The sequence below is a fragment of the Adiantum capillus-veneris genome, chromosome 23 (assembly GCF_014529385.1).
Source record: "Adiantum capillus-veneris isolate H3 chromosome 23, ASM1452938v2, whole genome shotgun sequence".
Taxonomy (NCBI): domain Eukaryota; kingdom Viridiplantae; phylum Streptophyta; class Polypodiopsida; order Polypodiales; family Pteridaceae; genus Adiantum; species Adiantum capillus-veneris.
Window position 1 is genome coordinate 46,286,390 of NC_140953.1, and position 14,944 is coordinate 46,301,333.

General features: G+C 43.9%; 3 protein-coding genes across 3 annotated transcripts in view; 1 reads left to right on the forward strand and 2 right to left on the reverse strand.

Annotated features, from left to right (window-relative positions):
* Positions 1-2,992: 2,992 nt before the first annotated feature.
* Positions 2,993-4,931, reverse strand: LOC147427734 (uncharacterized). The gene has a single exon (XM_086497070.1). The coding sequence runs from the start codon at positions 4,196-4,198 to the stop codon at positions 3,926-3,928; it is 273 nt and encodes a 90-aa protein (XP_086353196.1). The 5' UTR covers positions 4,199-4,931; the 3' UTR covers positions 2,993-3,925.
* Positions 4,932-8,486: 3,555 nt separating this feature from the next.
* Positions 8,487-10,140, reverse strand: LOC147427735 (putative serine/threonine-protein kinase). The gene is made up of 4 exons (XM_086496769.1): positions 10,083-10,140; positions 9,048-9,461; positions 8,922-8,946; positions 8,487-8,796 (listed from the first exon to the last, which is right to left on the reverse strand). The coding sequence occupies exons 1-4, from the start codon at positions 10,138-10,140 to the stop codon at positions 8,487-8,489; spliced, it is 807 nt and encodes a 268-aa protein (XP_086352895.1).
* A 347-nt stretch (positions 10,141-10,487) lies between these two features.
* Positions 10,488-14,944, forward strand: part of MCCB (3-methylcrotonyl-CoA carboxylase) — a 70,697-nt gene continuing 66,240 nt past the window's right edge. The window contains exon 1 of the mRNA XM_086496412.1: positions 10,488-10,782. Coding sequence (XP_086352538.1) covers positions 10,549-10,782 — 234 coding nt within the window. The 5' untranslated portion in view covers positions 10,488-10,548. The remainder of the gene's footprint in view (positions 10,783-14,944) is intronic.

Here is a 14,944-nt window from a genome sequence, read left to right on the forward strand (position 1 = left end):
TGTGGCACAGGGTTGGTTAGTTTGAGATAGCTGAAGAAATCCGTGTGCATGTTTCTGTGATAGCTGAATCGCAGCAAAGTCAGTTTGAGGTTACTTTGACTTACTCAGCGGAATTAGCAGACACGAACCTGCACGCGGATGAGGGCACCCAAAGTGACCTTAGAAGCTGTTTCTAGGCTGCAATCTGCACGCACCTGTGTGGATATAATATTGTGGGGATGGGTGAAGTATGGACAACGATGAGGAAGAAGCCTCATTGTCCACATCAGCAGTGACCACGTGAAGGATGGCTGCTGAGCCCCTTCAGAAAACTTGGACACCTTAAAGAACTCCACCACAATCAGAAGGTTGGCCGCCACCATGCAGGAATTGGGAGCAGCAAATAGACAAGACCTCCATGCCCGAGAAAATCTGCTCTGCATAAAAAATTTGGACGGCAAGCCTCGTGCCAATTAACCCTCAGTGGCTTCCACCTTCAGCCTTGCAACAAACAACACAAACAAGGAGACATCATATCACATCGCGGTTCCTTCAGGCAGTTCAAGATGTCATCACTGAAGGAGAATATCTTGTATCCATGTTTCTGTGGTGATAGCTGAATTGCAGCAAAGTCAACATCCGCAAGGTCGAGGTTGACCATCTCACAGACTCAGGTATAAGCCAATTCTTCCTACTCTAATAATGGTATTGGAGTCTCAATGATGGTTGGTGCTTTTCTGCTTGCAAAATAAGTCAGCGGGGCTGTGTTTATTACCTGTTATTTGATCTCTTGGAGATGATTGATGTTGCATGCACGCATACATGTCATTTGAGAGGTGGATTGGGAGTTTAAAAACATGCAATTACTATTACTGCAAGTACAGTGGAACAGCCCCGGCGGCATGGTAGTTGTAGCCTTCTGTCTGCATGCTATTGGTGAGAACCCTCGTCATCATGGGTGGCACTCGCAGCTTCTGCTATGGCTCCCAGCACATGCCCTGTGACTTCTACATGAACGCCCATTAAAGTTGCACGAACACAGCAAAGCCCAACGCCGAAGTTGAAATATGCCCCGAACACAGATATTAGCAATATCAAGGTCTTCAAACCCACCGTGAGCAGCCCTCAACAGGGCCAAAGTCGACCTGCACCTTGCTGTTATAGAATTGATATTTTATGATTTATTGCAGCTGACATGTGGAAAAGGCTTGGGCAAGCTAGGCCTACGCATTTGAAAATATATTTCATGTACATTTTATTATTCAAGTTCTCATTATGAGCTTCGGCCATTTATGTCCGACCGGCCAGTTTGTACTCACACTTGACCATTCAAGAAATCTATAAAACAAATACGTGCAAGAGGGAAATGGTCACTCTTGCACGGGGGGAGATTGCACCCAGTGTTTGCGTTGCTCTTCTCATCTCTCCTCTCTTCTCTCTCGCCGTGCCGACGTAGCACTCCGCTCTAGGAGGTGCGCCTGCACGTACGCTGTCTTGCTCTTTGTCTCTCCCTGTTCGTGTACAGCTTGGATTATGCGCCGTGTGATTCGAGGTATGCAGATTTGTTCGTTTCATGGCTTGTAGTATATGGTTTTTGCTATATTGCAGGGCTCGCGACGTTTCCGTCTGTAGCAGTGGTATCAGAGCTTAGGCTACGCTCCAAGACTAATGATTATGATCGATAAGCAGCAGCTAAGTATTTTTCTTTCTTGTGTTTGTAGATTCCATTAATTGCTTCACTTTGTACTGATTAATGTTGATTGTATGATATAATTAGTGAATTTTTGAAATTAAAATAGAGTCCCTTCTTTATCGGCATAATTTAGTGCTTGTTAATGTAAATATTGTGTTAATTAAACACAAAAAAACATGGATTAAACTAAAAAATCATGTCGAGATGATTAGTTACGACAAAGAGGAGTAATACATAGCATTTAGTAGGTCGATATTAAGCAGAAAGAGGGGTAGAGAATCTTTTATCTCACGGGTAGATTAGTATAAGACGACGAAGGAAGATGCAGAGAGATAAGAGATCTTTTATTCGAGAAAACTCCACAAATATATTCAACGAGTCTTGTACTCAAGACCTCTTATTCGAAAAACAAAAACAAAAACAAAAACCAACCCAAAGAGATCTTCAAGAGCATGTGAACCTGCATAGACCCCACGGATTTGCCTCAAAAAAAATTACGCGTGAAAAACCATGTGTACACATGGGTATACTTGCCACATGCCTTGGTTAATTTTATCTATGGGAAAACTAGTAATCATCATCCTCAGCACTGTGACAGCCTCGATGAGCAGCAAAGATGTCGCACTCGCCCTCATCGTAGAGCATCACCTGCTGTGACCTACCGCTTGCATAGCTGCATAAACCAACACCTCAGTTGTGGACAACTGCTCGACAGTGGCTAGCACCTTCCGGTCGTTCATCAGTAGTGGAACAGCTTGACCGAACGATGACGCAAGAGCAACCGGAGCAGTTAGCACTATCTTTCTCAATTGCTGGAAGCCACCCCTTACTCGACTTGCTTGCCAACTCTCTCTCTCTCTCTCTCTCTCTCTCTCTCTCTCTCTCTCTCTCTCTCTCTCTCTCTACCCCCCTTTCCTTGCGGATGACAATTTCTCAGACTGCCAGATGCTAGTTTTTCTTTCACTAATCACTGGCGGCGTCCATATTTTTTGTCTTGGCATCCCCATGCAACCATCAACTACCTCGTCCCAACCACAAACTCCAGTCATCTTTCTCTCTCGCTCTCTTTCTCCCTCATCAACCACCCTCCTGCAGAAGTGGCGAAAATTTCTCTCCTTCTCTCTTTTTCTTGCATGGCTGATCCGGGCAGTAGCATGTAGACCCTCCTGTCTACTTGTGGCGCCCGCACTCCAACCACACCTCTCTCTCCCTCTCACCAAACCTGACGTCCATGCAGAGGTTCGTTTTCTCTTTCTCTCTCTCTCTCTCTCTCTCTCTCTCTCTCTCTCTCTCTCTCTCTCTCTCTCTCTCTCTCTCTCTCTCTCGCATGGCGATGCCAATCTACTGTAAATCACTGCTACGCACACCTTTTTGGATGCATGGGCCACCAATTCCCCACCCTTACCAACTCATGCCGCTACAGCACGCTTTAGCCGTCTTCATGACCACGAGTTTCAGTACACTCACAACCGTACACCACTTTCAGTCCTCCAACTGCCCCTCCCTCCCTTGCGCATGCAGAACAATAGCCTCACTCTCTCCCTCCCTCCATGCATGCTTCCAACCCTCTCGCTTTTGCCACCTCTGCATGGTAGTGGACAGCGGTGCAGGTTTACATGTCGGCGGGCGCGAAGTAATTTGGAATCGCGCCAACCCTTGCGGCTCTCACACTCTTTCGGTGGCTCGCCTACACACTAAGTACTCCAGCTGCTTGTTTTCGGCTTAAGTTAGCACAGCCGGCCCACTCAACTCCCTTGTCATGCCAGAGCAGCCAGTAAATAATGCGCATTGCAGTTTTTTTTTTATTTCAATCTCTTGGCCACACGTTCACACACACACACACACACACACACACAACTAGACATGGCGCTCTCTGCTTCTAATGAGAGGGCAAGGATGCATAACCCCCACAATATCGTAGATGATCTGTTGGCTGAAACTCAAGTAACGGAACCATAATGCGGGCAGGGCACTTCTCTCGGACACTTTTTCCCACAAGCTTTGTCGACGAGCATTTGGTGAAGCTTTCAAGGATGCTCACCTCTTCTTGCTCTTTAAAGTCGATGGTGGGAGAGCTGCAACTCAAGTTTAAAGCAGGAGAGTCTTCCTCCACGGTGGCAACAAATTCAAAGGCCTTGGTATGTCTCTGTTGCAGCATTTCATCCTTGACCGACTGTCTGAAGCAGTACACATGCAGTTCGCTACGAGCTTCCTTAGGGCTTCTTTAATGTGACGTGCGCGGGTCATGTTGACTCACTTGAGTGCAGGCAGCTTCACCAAGGTTTTTGCAACTCCGATAATTTCAGGTCTTTTGGCCCAAGACTCAAATGAAGCATAAAATATTACAAGGTCTGCTTTCATCTTGCTGTATATGTTCATGCCCTCATCATATAGTTTCTCTTTGTAGTAGGCTAGCATTAGACCATTGACACTAGTAGTAGAATCCTCATCATCGGTACCCTTGGCCATTCTGTTGAACCATCTCTCCACAAGATCAAACCTGCGACCCTTGGTAAGCTCTTTCATGACCTTGACAAAGGTAGCACTCTAAAGAGTTATACCATGTTACACAACCTCATCGTACAACTCCTCCGTCGCTTGCCATTTTTGAGCACTGATGTAGTTTCGAACGGCTACAAACGAAGACCTCGTCATTCAAAATAAATCCTGGTTGCGCTTTGCTCCATGTGTAGAGGGCATACCTAGGTGTTGAATTAGATCATTAAAAATTGTATCAATATGGTCTCTTAGGCTTTTTTGAAGACAAGTAATTTAACATTCCATTTCATTTTGCTCTCTTTTCCCAGTACGCTTACCTATAGAGGTGGACATTAACGACGCTCTTCCGTGCTTGCTGCAATATTTTATCCGACATACGCCCGTTGCCGACCATTCTCACGCATTGACGATGATGATACTAATATTTATCACGATATTAGCCTCTAGGTTTTATGCTTTCAATTGTACTTAATTTTGTTTTTATTTGTACTCAAGCATCGAAATAGATACACAAGGATTGTATCAGTTATTCTCACACTTAATTAAATTACATTTTGAAGACTGTTAATATAACATTTCATTTCATTTCTCTCTCTCTTTCCCCTCCCTCTCCCCCTTCTCTTTTGGATGATGGTCGATATCCAATGCTCAAACCAAACTACGGCCCCAATCTTTATATTTGATTGTCCACAACCTCACAAGTCGATGACTTCTTGGCACCCACACATACACTCATTTGTGAATTCGAGTGCTATACGCACACACACACACACACACACACAGACACACACACATCTATCGCGAGTGTCTAACTAGAATTGCATGTTGTAAAAGGGGACTTCTAGGAAAGAGTCACTACAACAGAATTAATTTTGCACAGTTTTCCTTACTATTTATAGTATGGTCTGTACATGATGACGACACATTAAGTCAATGTATTTTAAATAATTAAAAATAATAATAATTTTTTTTAATGCATTTTAGAAACAACAATTTGCAATATCATGAGGGCTGCTTCATTTAGTAGATGTCTGTAAGTAATTCGTGTACTAAAATTTTATCTCTTACATTAATCTCTAAACTCAAATCAAATGTCGTTCATACATTTTTTCGATTGTGACTACTTTATCTATGCTATTAAGTTAACACTGTAGAAAATTGCTTTCCCCCCCAGTTGTCTCACATTTGTCTCCGTTGTATACGAATCCCCTTTTTAGTTGTCAAGTTCCTGATTAATCATTAACCCCACCCTATCACATTTTGGATCTGTTACCTATACTTTGGTCTAAGTTTGCTAGTTGCAGTTGTCTCCTACTTGTACCTCTCTCCCCATGCACAAACTAGTACATATTTTCAGATGTAGTACATCATACAAAGTCTAATGGTTTACAGAAAGCACACAGCACTTGTACCTCATCCATATACCAACAATGGTCTATATATTCAAATACAATTTACCCTCCTGGTATGTACATCAAATACGTCATTCCTCTTTTCTTATTTCATTTCTCTCCATTGTGTATACCAATTTTCAGATGTAGTACATCATACAAAGTCTAATGGTTTACAGAAAGCACACAGCACTTGTACCTCATCCATATACCAACAATGGTCTATATATTCAAATACAATTTACCCTCCTGGTATGTACATCAAATACGTCATTCCTCTTTTCTTATTTCATTTCTCTCCATTGTGTTCTACGCTGAATACTCAAACAACACTACTAAGGACATGGCTTCTGATTGTATTGAAAGAATTCTTTATTGAGATAATTTGTCAATAAGCTATGCAGCTACTCATGTGAGCTACGGTGCTCTGGATAGTGACCAACACTTTGTAAGCACCTTGCTATACTCCAAAATGGTGTCACACACATAGTAAAAACTTTTTCCTTTTATGTCTTGTCTAGTCCATTGGTCACGGACACACAGATTTGCCGATTTAGGCAGTGTGTAGATACTCAACATTAGTGCAGATTCGCCGATTTAGGCAGCACGTCTTATTGGTGTAGATTCACCGATTTAGGCAACACCAATCACAAAATCATGCTGCAGTGGCTGGCCACCACTATAATTGGTATGATTTTGTTACCCGGGTACACAAATTGAAGGATATTTGGATTTGGATTGGAAATGAGTACATGTTGACAGATGTTTGGATTTGGAATTGGAATGGATGGATGTTGGTAGTATTGAACTTGAGAATGATGAGAACAGATTATTGGTACATGATGATTTGGAATTGGTACATGATGATTTTCTATTGCCACAATAATTATGGAAGTGAACTTGAGATTGATGAGAATTAATTTATACAATGATGAGTGTGACCAATGATATCCTGATTCATCAGGGTATGACATATACAACTTATTCTAGTGGTATGGGACACTAGAATAGGTAGTATGTGGATGACGGCAGGCATAAGCTAATGTTGTTTAGTTTCATATATTATGTGATGTTTTTGACACAACATACTAATCACTGTTTTTGACAAGTATTGTTTGTAGATTTTTATCTTCGCAATTGAGGACAGTTGCTTTCCAACGGAGAGGTATGTTATAGAATTGATATTTTATGATTTATTGCAGCTGACAGGTGGAAAAGGCTTGGGCAAGCTAGGCCTACGCATTTGAAAATATATTTCATGTACATTTTATTATTCAAGTTCTCATTATGAGCTTCGGCCATTTATGTCCGGCCGGCCAGTTTGTACTCACACTTGACCATTCAAGAAATCTATAAAACAAATACGTGCAAGAGGGAAATGGTCACTCTTGCATGGGGGGAGATTGCACCCAGTGTTTGCGTTGCTCTTCTCATCTCTCCTCTCTTCTCTCTCGCCGTGCCGGCGTAGCACTCCGCTCTAGGAGGTGCGCCTGCACGTGCGCTGTCTTGCTCTTTGTCTCTCCCTGTTCGTGTACAGCTTGGATTATGCGCCGTGTGATTCGAGGTATGCAGATTTGTTCGTTTCATGGCTTGTAGTATATGGTTTTTGCTATATTGCAGGGCTCGCGATGTTTCCGTCTGTAGCACCTTGCATCCAGACCCCTTTGCACGTCAAAGAAGACCAGGCCGTACAAACTGGTCAGTAGCTCTCGAGCAGAATCATAACGTCCGCACCCGAACAAATCCACGGCCCAACAGGCTGACTGTGGCATGCACACGTACCGCCCACTTTTCTCGTTCACCTCTGCTGCCATTTTCGCTCTTCGCAGAGCAAGAGGGGAAGCGCCCCCCCCCTCCAAAGTTAAGGCCAGCTGCGGGAAACCGAGAATGAGGGATGGGAGGTAGCCACTGAGCTCACGCTAGAGGCCACCGCTGTCACCTTCACTCGCCGTCGCCATCCAAAAGCTGAGACGGAATCGGGCCCTGCAGGAATGCCAGGCTTTTACACTCGCTACCCCCCTGGGCTTGCAGGCTGCAACGCCAAGGTGAGAGCGACAAAACACTTGCTTTGTAACCACGACAACCTCCATACCCTTCAATTGCAGCCTCGGTTGCGTTGCCCTCACTTTACCGCAGACAAACATCATTCTCCACTCCCAATCCATCATTCTTACGATCACAAATGGTTAACATGATTTTTTGTTAGTTTGCCATTTGGTGAGAGCATTTGGGAGATGGTTATCTTCCATAGTTCTCTTCCGGGAGCAGCAGCCGCATCGCCACGCCAGCGGCACGCAGCAAGGTCGCTCTGTGGAGGTCTCTCTCTCTCTCTCTCTCTCTCTCTCTCTCTCTCTCTCTCTCTCTCTCTCTCTCTCTCTCTCTCTCTCTCTCTCTCTTTCCTACCTACGCATGAACAAGTATGGTGCATGAGGTGATGGGCAATGTGGGAGGGAGCGATGGAGGCAGTGTGGGAGCAGGTGATGAATGGTGGGGTGAGGGTGAGCAGAGAGGAGCAGGGAGGGGGCAAGTAGCCTTTTCTTAGGTGAGTTGGGGGATTGGGAGAATCTCAGTAACTCGTCAATATGTACCTTAGGTTGATTTTTATCCCAACCAAGCACCATTACCACCAAATTACAGCCCTTCTCCAAGCTCAGCAAGGAGATTTTGTTATGTCATGTATATCCATAAGTGCTTTTGCTTCATGCTTGGAAGCTACAAATCATTAAGTACTGAGTAATGTGAATCAATTTTAACCATTATGGAGTGTTTAAGCTCAAATGCAGTTGAGAAAACAACACAAGCGAGAGATCATCTTGGTTTAAGGCTTTCCCTTAAACAAAGCTTTGGGCTTACACTAGTTTGATTATTATCTGAGACCATCGGCTTCAAATTGTCCCAGAAGATGGTATAGCCATCTACTTTAATCAGAGGGTGCATAGAAAAGGCAAGATGTCTTGCATTGTGGGCCGATCATGGGGTTGGTCTCGGGTGCATGCGATACCCATTTGAAAGAGCTGCAGTGCCTGCCCAACTGTGGAAGGTGAATGGACCAATCGGGTATCCAATGCCTCTTTGACTGACCTCCCAGAACCATCCGAAACCTTGTGTATGACCCATTCACGCAAACTCCTTCGGAAACCTCGGTGGGCTTCTGCCCAGTCAACATCTTGAGAATGACCCTGCCAAAGCTGTATACATCTACCTTTGTTGTGGTTTGTGTTGCATAGGCATGTTCTAACAATCCAAATTATGCATGTGTGAGACACTATACCACCAATTTCAAGGAGTTAGACTCCATAATTTACTTAATTATACACAAGAAGAGCAACTTCCCATTTCCTCCAAGCAAATTACCATACCTGGTGCCATGTAGCCTATTGTCCCCTTGAAATTGGAAGATATGGAAAAGACTCCTTCTTTGCCAAGCTTGGAGAGTCCAAAGTCCGCAAGGTGTGCCTCTAGGCTGGAGTCTAGCAGAATGTTACTAGGCTTGATATCACCATGGATAACTGGCACACCGTACTCATGATGCAAGTACGTTAACGCATTGACAAGGCCGGTTGCAATCGTTGTGAGCCTTCCCCGGTCATATTCTTCATGGTCTCTTCTAACATGTAGCAGGTAGTGCTCTAGGCTCCCATTGGACATGTAGTCCAGCACCAAGGCACTCACATCCAGGTTGAGGACGCATCCCCGCACTCTCACAAGGTTTCTATGCCTCAACTTGCTCAGAATCTGTATCTCTTTCAAAAGAAATTCACGTGAGCAAGGTCCCTTGAGTTTCTTCACAACCATGATCATGCCATCTGAGAGCACCCCCTTGTACACAGCAGCTTGGGTCCCTTGCCCCAAAAGATTGTCCTCCGCATAGCATCCGGTTGCTACGGCCAGCTCCTCAGCTGTGTATCGTCTTGTTTCTGATGTCAAAACAATCTTCCCTTGGGAGGCTTGGGTTCTATAGTGGAAACATGCTGCCAACAATGCCAGAGAGAGAGAGAGAGAGAGAGAGAGAGAGAGAGAGAGAGAGAGAGAGAGAGAGAGAGAGAGAGAGAGAGAGAGAGAGAGTCTATAGTAGTTGTCGAGGTGAAAGTAGTGATGCAGGATCGGACTCCAGAGGCTGGGACATAGAGAGAGGAGGCAATGGAAACGAGTGGGGAAGGCAGACGGCCCGAGCATCCATGACATTCTCTCTCTCTCTCTCTCTCTCTCTCTCTCTCTCTCTCTCGCGTCTATAGGTAGAGAATGAGCTACAAGTCCTTTGTTCTCAAAGAGTGTCTACAATGGATGAGAGGGCAGGGTGGGATTTTGAGGGCACTGCCATCTTGCTCAACAGAGAGGGGAGATGGCTGCCGATAGTAAACACCCCGCGAGAACGCGTTGCAATCAGTTTTGCTCCAAGTTAAAAGGTTCCCTGTTGGAAAAACCAGTGCTTCCGCTTCTCCCACTAAGGCGGCATTGCCCCATCATCAAAATGTTGTCCTCGTCATCCCCAAAACCTCGAGTTCCCACACACACACAACCCATCCCAAAGATCACGGGAGTATCTGAGTAAGATCTCTCCAGAGTCCCATTTCTCATTATAACTTCAATGCAATTGCAACATCATGGTTCTCGCAAGGGCATTATAATCATACAGACTAGTCATCTAAATGAGTGCCCACTATCTTATTTCAACCAATCAACATTTTAAGTCTATCAAAAAATACTTGAAAATACAACTCAATTTTATTCCTATTTTAGTCAGCAAAAAGAAAAGTGATCTCTATAGCCTTTGCCCTTTGGGCAAGCCAATAAAATGGGAGTATTTTGGGAATTTTTGAAATTTGCTCTTTTTATGTATTAAAGCATGTCGGGCAACGTTGGCATTGTCTTTTTCGAAGGATTGCTCCTAGGCCTATTCATAGATCGGCATAGTGAGTCACGGCTGACTGGGACGCGCGGAACTTTATAAAGAGTAACAAAGCTGTCTGAGATCAAAAGCCCATCATGCTGCGGCGAAGTCTTTTGAGAGCTCATCGTGTTGCAGCGGGAGGCAGAGGGCAGAGGCAGCGAAACTTCCTCATTACCTCTCTGTTTCAGGATTTCTCACGAGGGCTGTCCTCTCTGGATGATGGTCTCAATATCTTGCACGACCCTGTCGACACAAGCAGCGCTAGCTATGTGAACAACCACAATGCCATGCAGAGCTTGGTGTCAGAGCTGCGACAGTGTGTCACCAAGGTAAGTTCCATCTGTTGAGATCACTCTACAATATATGACCCAGATCGTTTGCTGTAGCTAATTTTTTAACTCATGTAAGGTATGGAGGTATTTTTGCCACATTGACTGAGTTCAATTTTTCTTGGTAGTCAATAATCTTTGGAATTGTCTTTTGGACTCTCTTGCTAGTCAATACCGCACTTTTTAACTGAACTGAACTGAACAAGAGAGTGAATGCAGAGAGAGGAGGAGATGGTGGAGCGGGATGCTCTTGCACAAGAGAGATTGAATTGTTTTTGTTATCACCCTTGATTGAGTATGTGCTTAAAATATGTTCGTGGAAAAAAATAGTTTTTCAAAACTTAACCTTGTTTTAGATAGAAACATGCTAGATTTCTAGAGAGAGAAAATTGGGGAGATTTTAGAGAGAAAATTGTTAAGAAAGAGAAATGTGTGAGAGAAAGAAATCAGGTTTACAAAGAGAAATTAGCACTCTCTCTCTCTCTCTCTCATAAAGTCAGTGTGTGGCATAGGAGGATTATGGCTTTGGCTCAGAGTTTGCCATGGACCACCTTTCTCGGGAGGATTTTAAGTGATTGGCCAGACAAAGGCCATTTGCTTTTTGACTTAGAAATGCAACAAAAAGAACTAAAAGACACTGTTGAGGGAGATGCTTTACGATTGGATTTTAGCTATCTTCAGTTAGTTCTCCCCCGACAGCGGAGGATGAAGTAGAGCTGAGTATTGGGATTCTTGGGATTGTATCCTACATAGTGGTGCCTCATGGCACATGAAACCTTTGGGTGATCTATCCAACATGCGGACTGTGAAGGCATTGTGGTTCAGTCTTTATTGGTGGAAAATCGGTTACTCCTATTCACAAAGAGGAAACTCTGGAACTTATTCTGAATGGTAGAGGCAGGATGATTCTTCCAAGGACCAAGAAACTCTGTGCTCTTAAGGTCTCTACAAGCTCTCTTATAGGTGACTTACGGCATTATCAGTTTTGTCACTTGAATGTTGAAGCTCTTCGTTGACTCTTTTGAGAGAAGATGATTAAAGGCCAACTGGACGTTGAGAGTCAACAAGGATGGTGCAATTCCTTCATTTATGGGAAGCATCATATCGAGTTATGTGGACCTATGCAAACATTGTTTCTTGGCAGAGCTCTCTACATAATTGATTCACTTGGGTGTATTTGCTCGGTGCAAGGACGAGACTGTTGAGATTTTCAAGAATTTGCACACATTAGTGGAGAAGAGAAGTGGCGAGCAGTTGAAGAATGTGTGGAGTTGTGCGGACAAAGGTGTTGAGTTTACCTCTAATGCTTGTGTGCCAAGTATCGTGTGGACAATGGCATGAAGCGATCACCTTCGGATAATGGAGTTTGGAGAAGAAGAATAGGATTGTTGTTGAGAAGGCCTTGACTAAGCCGTGAACTAGCTAGTTGTTTGTGGGCATAGGCGGCTGCTCTGGTTGTTCATATACTCTATTAATCTCCTACAACTTCACTTGATAAACTCCATTTGAGGCATACTTTGATTGAAAGCTACACACCCCCTTTTTCGGATTTTTGTGAGTAATGACTATCCATGCTTCAAAGCTTGGAGGGGGAAGTTTAATTTCAAGTCCCACAAATTTTCTCTGTGGGCTTCACACTCTCTCCAAAGGTTACCATCTCTACAAAATGAAGCGGAAGGATAGTACGGTGAGCCATGATGTTGTCTTTGACGAGCATGTTCCTTCAAGGGAGCTTAGCTCCCCTAGGCAAAATCGTGTAATACCCTGATTTGCTTGATGATGAGGCCTTCATTACAAAGGAATCCTTTTCCTTGGTTCCTATTCTGTAGAATTTGAGAGCTGACTTACAGACTCAAGATGATGATGTGGTTATAAATGGCTTGTACCACGATGATGACTTGTACCATAGTGCTAATAAGGATGAGGACTAGTGGTTCGAGACTGGCCTATTGGCTGGTCAGGCTTCGGCGGCAGATTGTGGAAAATAAGTCACCCTTAAAGAAGCAGTAGAGATTGAGGGCTTGACACCAAAGCTCATCTTCTTTTTAACCTCCGTAAAGAAGTAGTAGAGATGTTCAAGTAGTCCGTGAAGAGGGGGTAGACCTTTGACGTTTTTGTTGAATACTCTTATCAATTCCAATGTTACAGGTTTTCCTCGAAAGTGAGGATTAGTGGTGCTATTCCTAAAATTAAGGCTAAAACTCCATGCCTAAGATTCGAGACTCAAGAGACTAAAAGACTGTTAATTGATTGATGAAATTGTCATACATGGACCTCTTTTATAGGAGGCAAAAGGGTACAACTCTAGAGACATCCCATCATGAATGAACAAACCTTAGGCTAAAAGGTACAATTGTGATATAGAGGCATAGCCGTTCGGTGTAGAGTCACAATCGTGACACCCTCCCATTCAAAATGATACCCAGGCTAAATGATGGACATCTGCTCGTCAAAGAACTCTTGGAGTAGGGAAGGGTATTGTTGCACTGCTTCTGTATCTCTAGCTTGTATTACTAGTTCCCATGCCATGGCTGTATTCTTGACCATAACAATCTTGCAAATGATGAACTAGAAATTGACTCCATTTGCGTCTACTTGAATTTTCTTTGAGACTTGCAAAGCAACTTTACAAAGTCTCCTGTTGGTAGAGATTCGGACACCAAACTCCTTGACTTCGTGAGGTTGAGCCCAAGATATGAGGAATGAATCTTTGTTCATCTTTAGCAAAACCATAGACAAACTCTCTTGTGCTTCCAATGTCATGGGTTGTGTAACCAAGCTTTCTTGTTGATTTGTAACTTTACGTCGTAAGATATTATCAAGGGATCCCATTGCATGGGCCACACTGTATGTGTTTCATTGAAGATTATTGAGGTTGCATTGAAATTGGGCTCTTCTTTCTTTGGGAAAGTGTGAGCAACACAAGCTATGTCCAATGCTTTATCAGCAACAATGCTACGAGATTTTGTACAGAGTTCTTGTTCATCATTCAAGGTAAGAACTCGAGACTTTAACTATCGGTGAAGAGTCATTATTCTTTACAACATCGGTTATCTATTGAGAGAAAACGACTTTGCTTTGCAAGGGCGGTGGTGTCAGGTGCAGCGGAAGGGTTTAAGGTTTTTAACTCGGATCTAGTACTTTGTGGAGAGAAATTGAACTGAACACAGAGGCAGGGGGAGAGAAGAGAGATGACACCCAGGTACCCTCAAGGGCCCCCTTGCTTTGTTGCCAGAGCAAGTACTTTCTTTAGATACTTGCACAATGCTCATACAATGGCTATATGCTGATGATGATCTGATGCAAAAATGCTAAGGCTGATCTGGCGCAAAAACATTGGATTGAGCTGGTGATGGAAATGCTAGGCGCTGAGGTGCTGAGGGCGTTGGATACCCCTGTGGGTACTGGGTTGCGATGTCCTAGAAACTGAAGGCCAAGTGACTCTTTTACAGGTTTTTGTTGCCATGTTGCCCTATTTACTTTTTATAAATGTCATGTCAAAGTCACTTATTAATAAATGGCTTAAATGACTACTGTCCATATGCCTATATACTTAAGTGACCGTACTATGCAAGTGAGGGTATGCAACTATGACTTTCATGATCATGCACGTCCTTCTAGAGGCTTACAAAGTGCCATGCTAGATCCTAAGCTAATTAAGATTGATGCTGACCTGTAGCAGTAGATTGTCCACGTGGCTCAAGTGCAATGCGCATGTGACACGTGATGAAGCTCTAGGTTTTGTCTGGAGCACGGCCGTAAGAGGGGTTGTGGATAATTAGGAGTCCACATAAAGATTGTCCACGTGGCTCAAGTGCAATGCGCACGTGACACGTGATGAAGCTCTAGGTTTTGTTTGGACCACGGCCATAAGAGGGGTTGTGGATAATTAGGAGTCCACATAATGACGTGGCAAGGCTGAATGAAGAGCTTTCGGGTGCCACAATTTTTGGTAGTTGCTTTTGGGTCGAGCGTGAGGTTTTGTATCTGTTGCTTTTTGGCCAAGGGCCTTTCAATATGAGCCTCGAGTGTAATGTGCAGCGGTAGTGATTGATGGTGAATGCTCAGGATGAGTGCTCAGTGCGTACTCAAGGTTCCTTGTACTTCATGAGAGAGCTTCTTTTACTTCATGAGAGATGTGCAAAGACTAGAGAGAAAAGAG

What these genes read in the sequence shown, in the direction of transcription:
- LOC147427734 (XM_086497070.1), bottom strand. Translation starts at nt 4,198, where the DNA reads ATGAAAGAGCTTACCAAGGGTCGCAGGTTTGATCTTGTGGAGAGATGG.
- LOC147427735 (XM_086496769.1), bottom strand. Translation starts at nt 10,140, where the DNA reads ATGAGAAATGGGACTCTGGAGAGATCTTACTCAGATACTCCCGTGATC. An exon ending in TCCCGTGATCTTTGGGATGG is followed by an intron (nt 9,462 to 10,082) that starts GTTGTGTGTGTG and finishes GACGATACACAG; the next exon opens with CTGAGGAGCTGGCCGTAGCA. An exon ending in AATAGGCTACATGGCACCAG is followed by an intron (nt 8,797 to 8,921) that starts GTATGGTAATTT and finishes TTGGATTGTTAG; the next exon opens with AACATGCCTATGCAACACAA.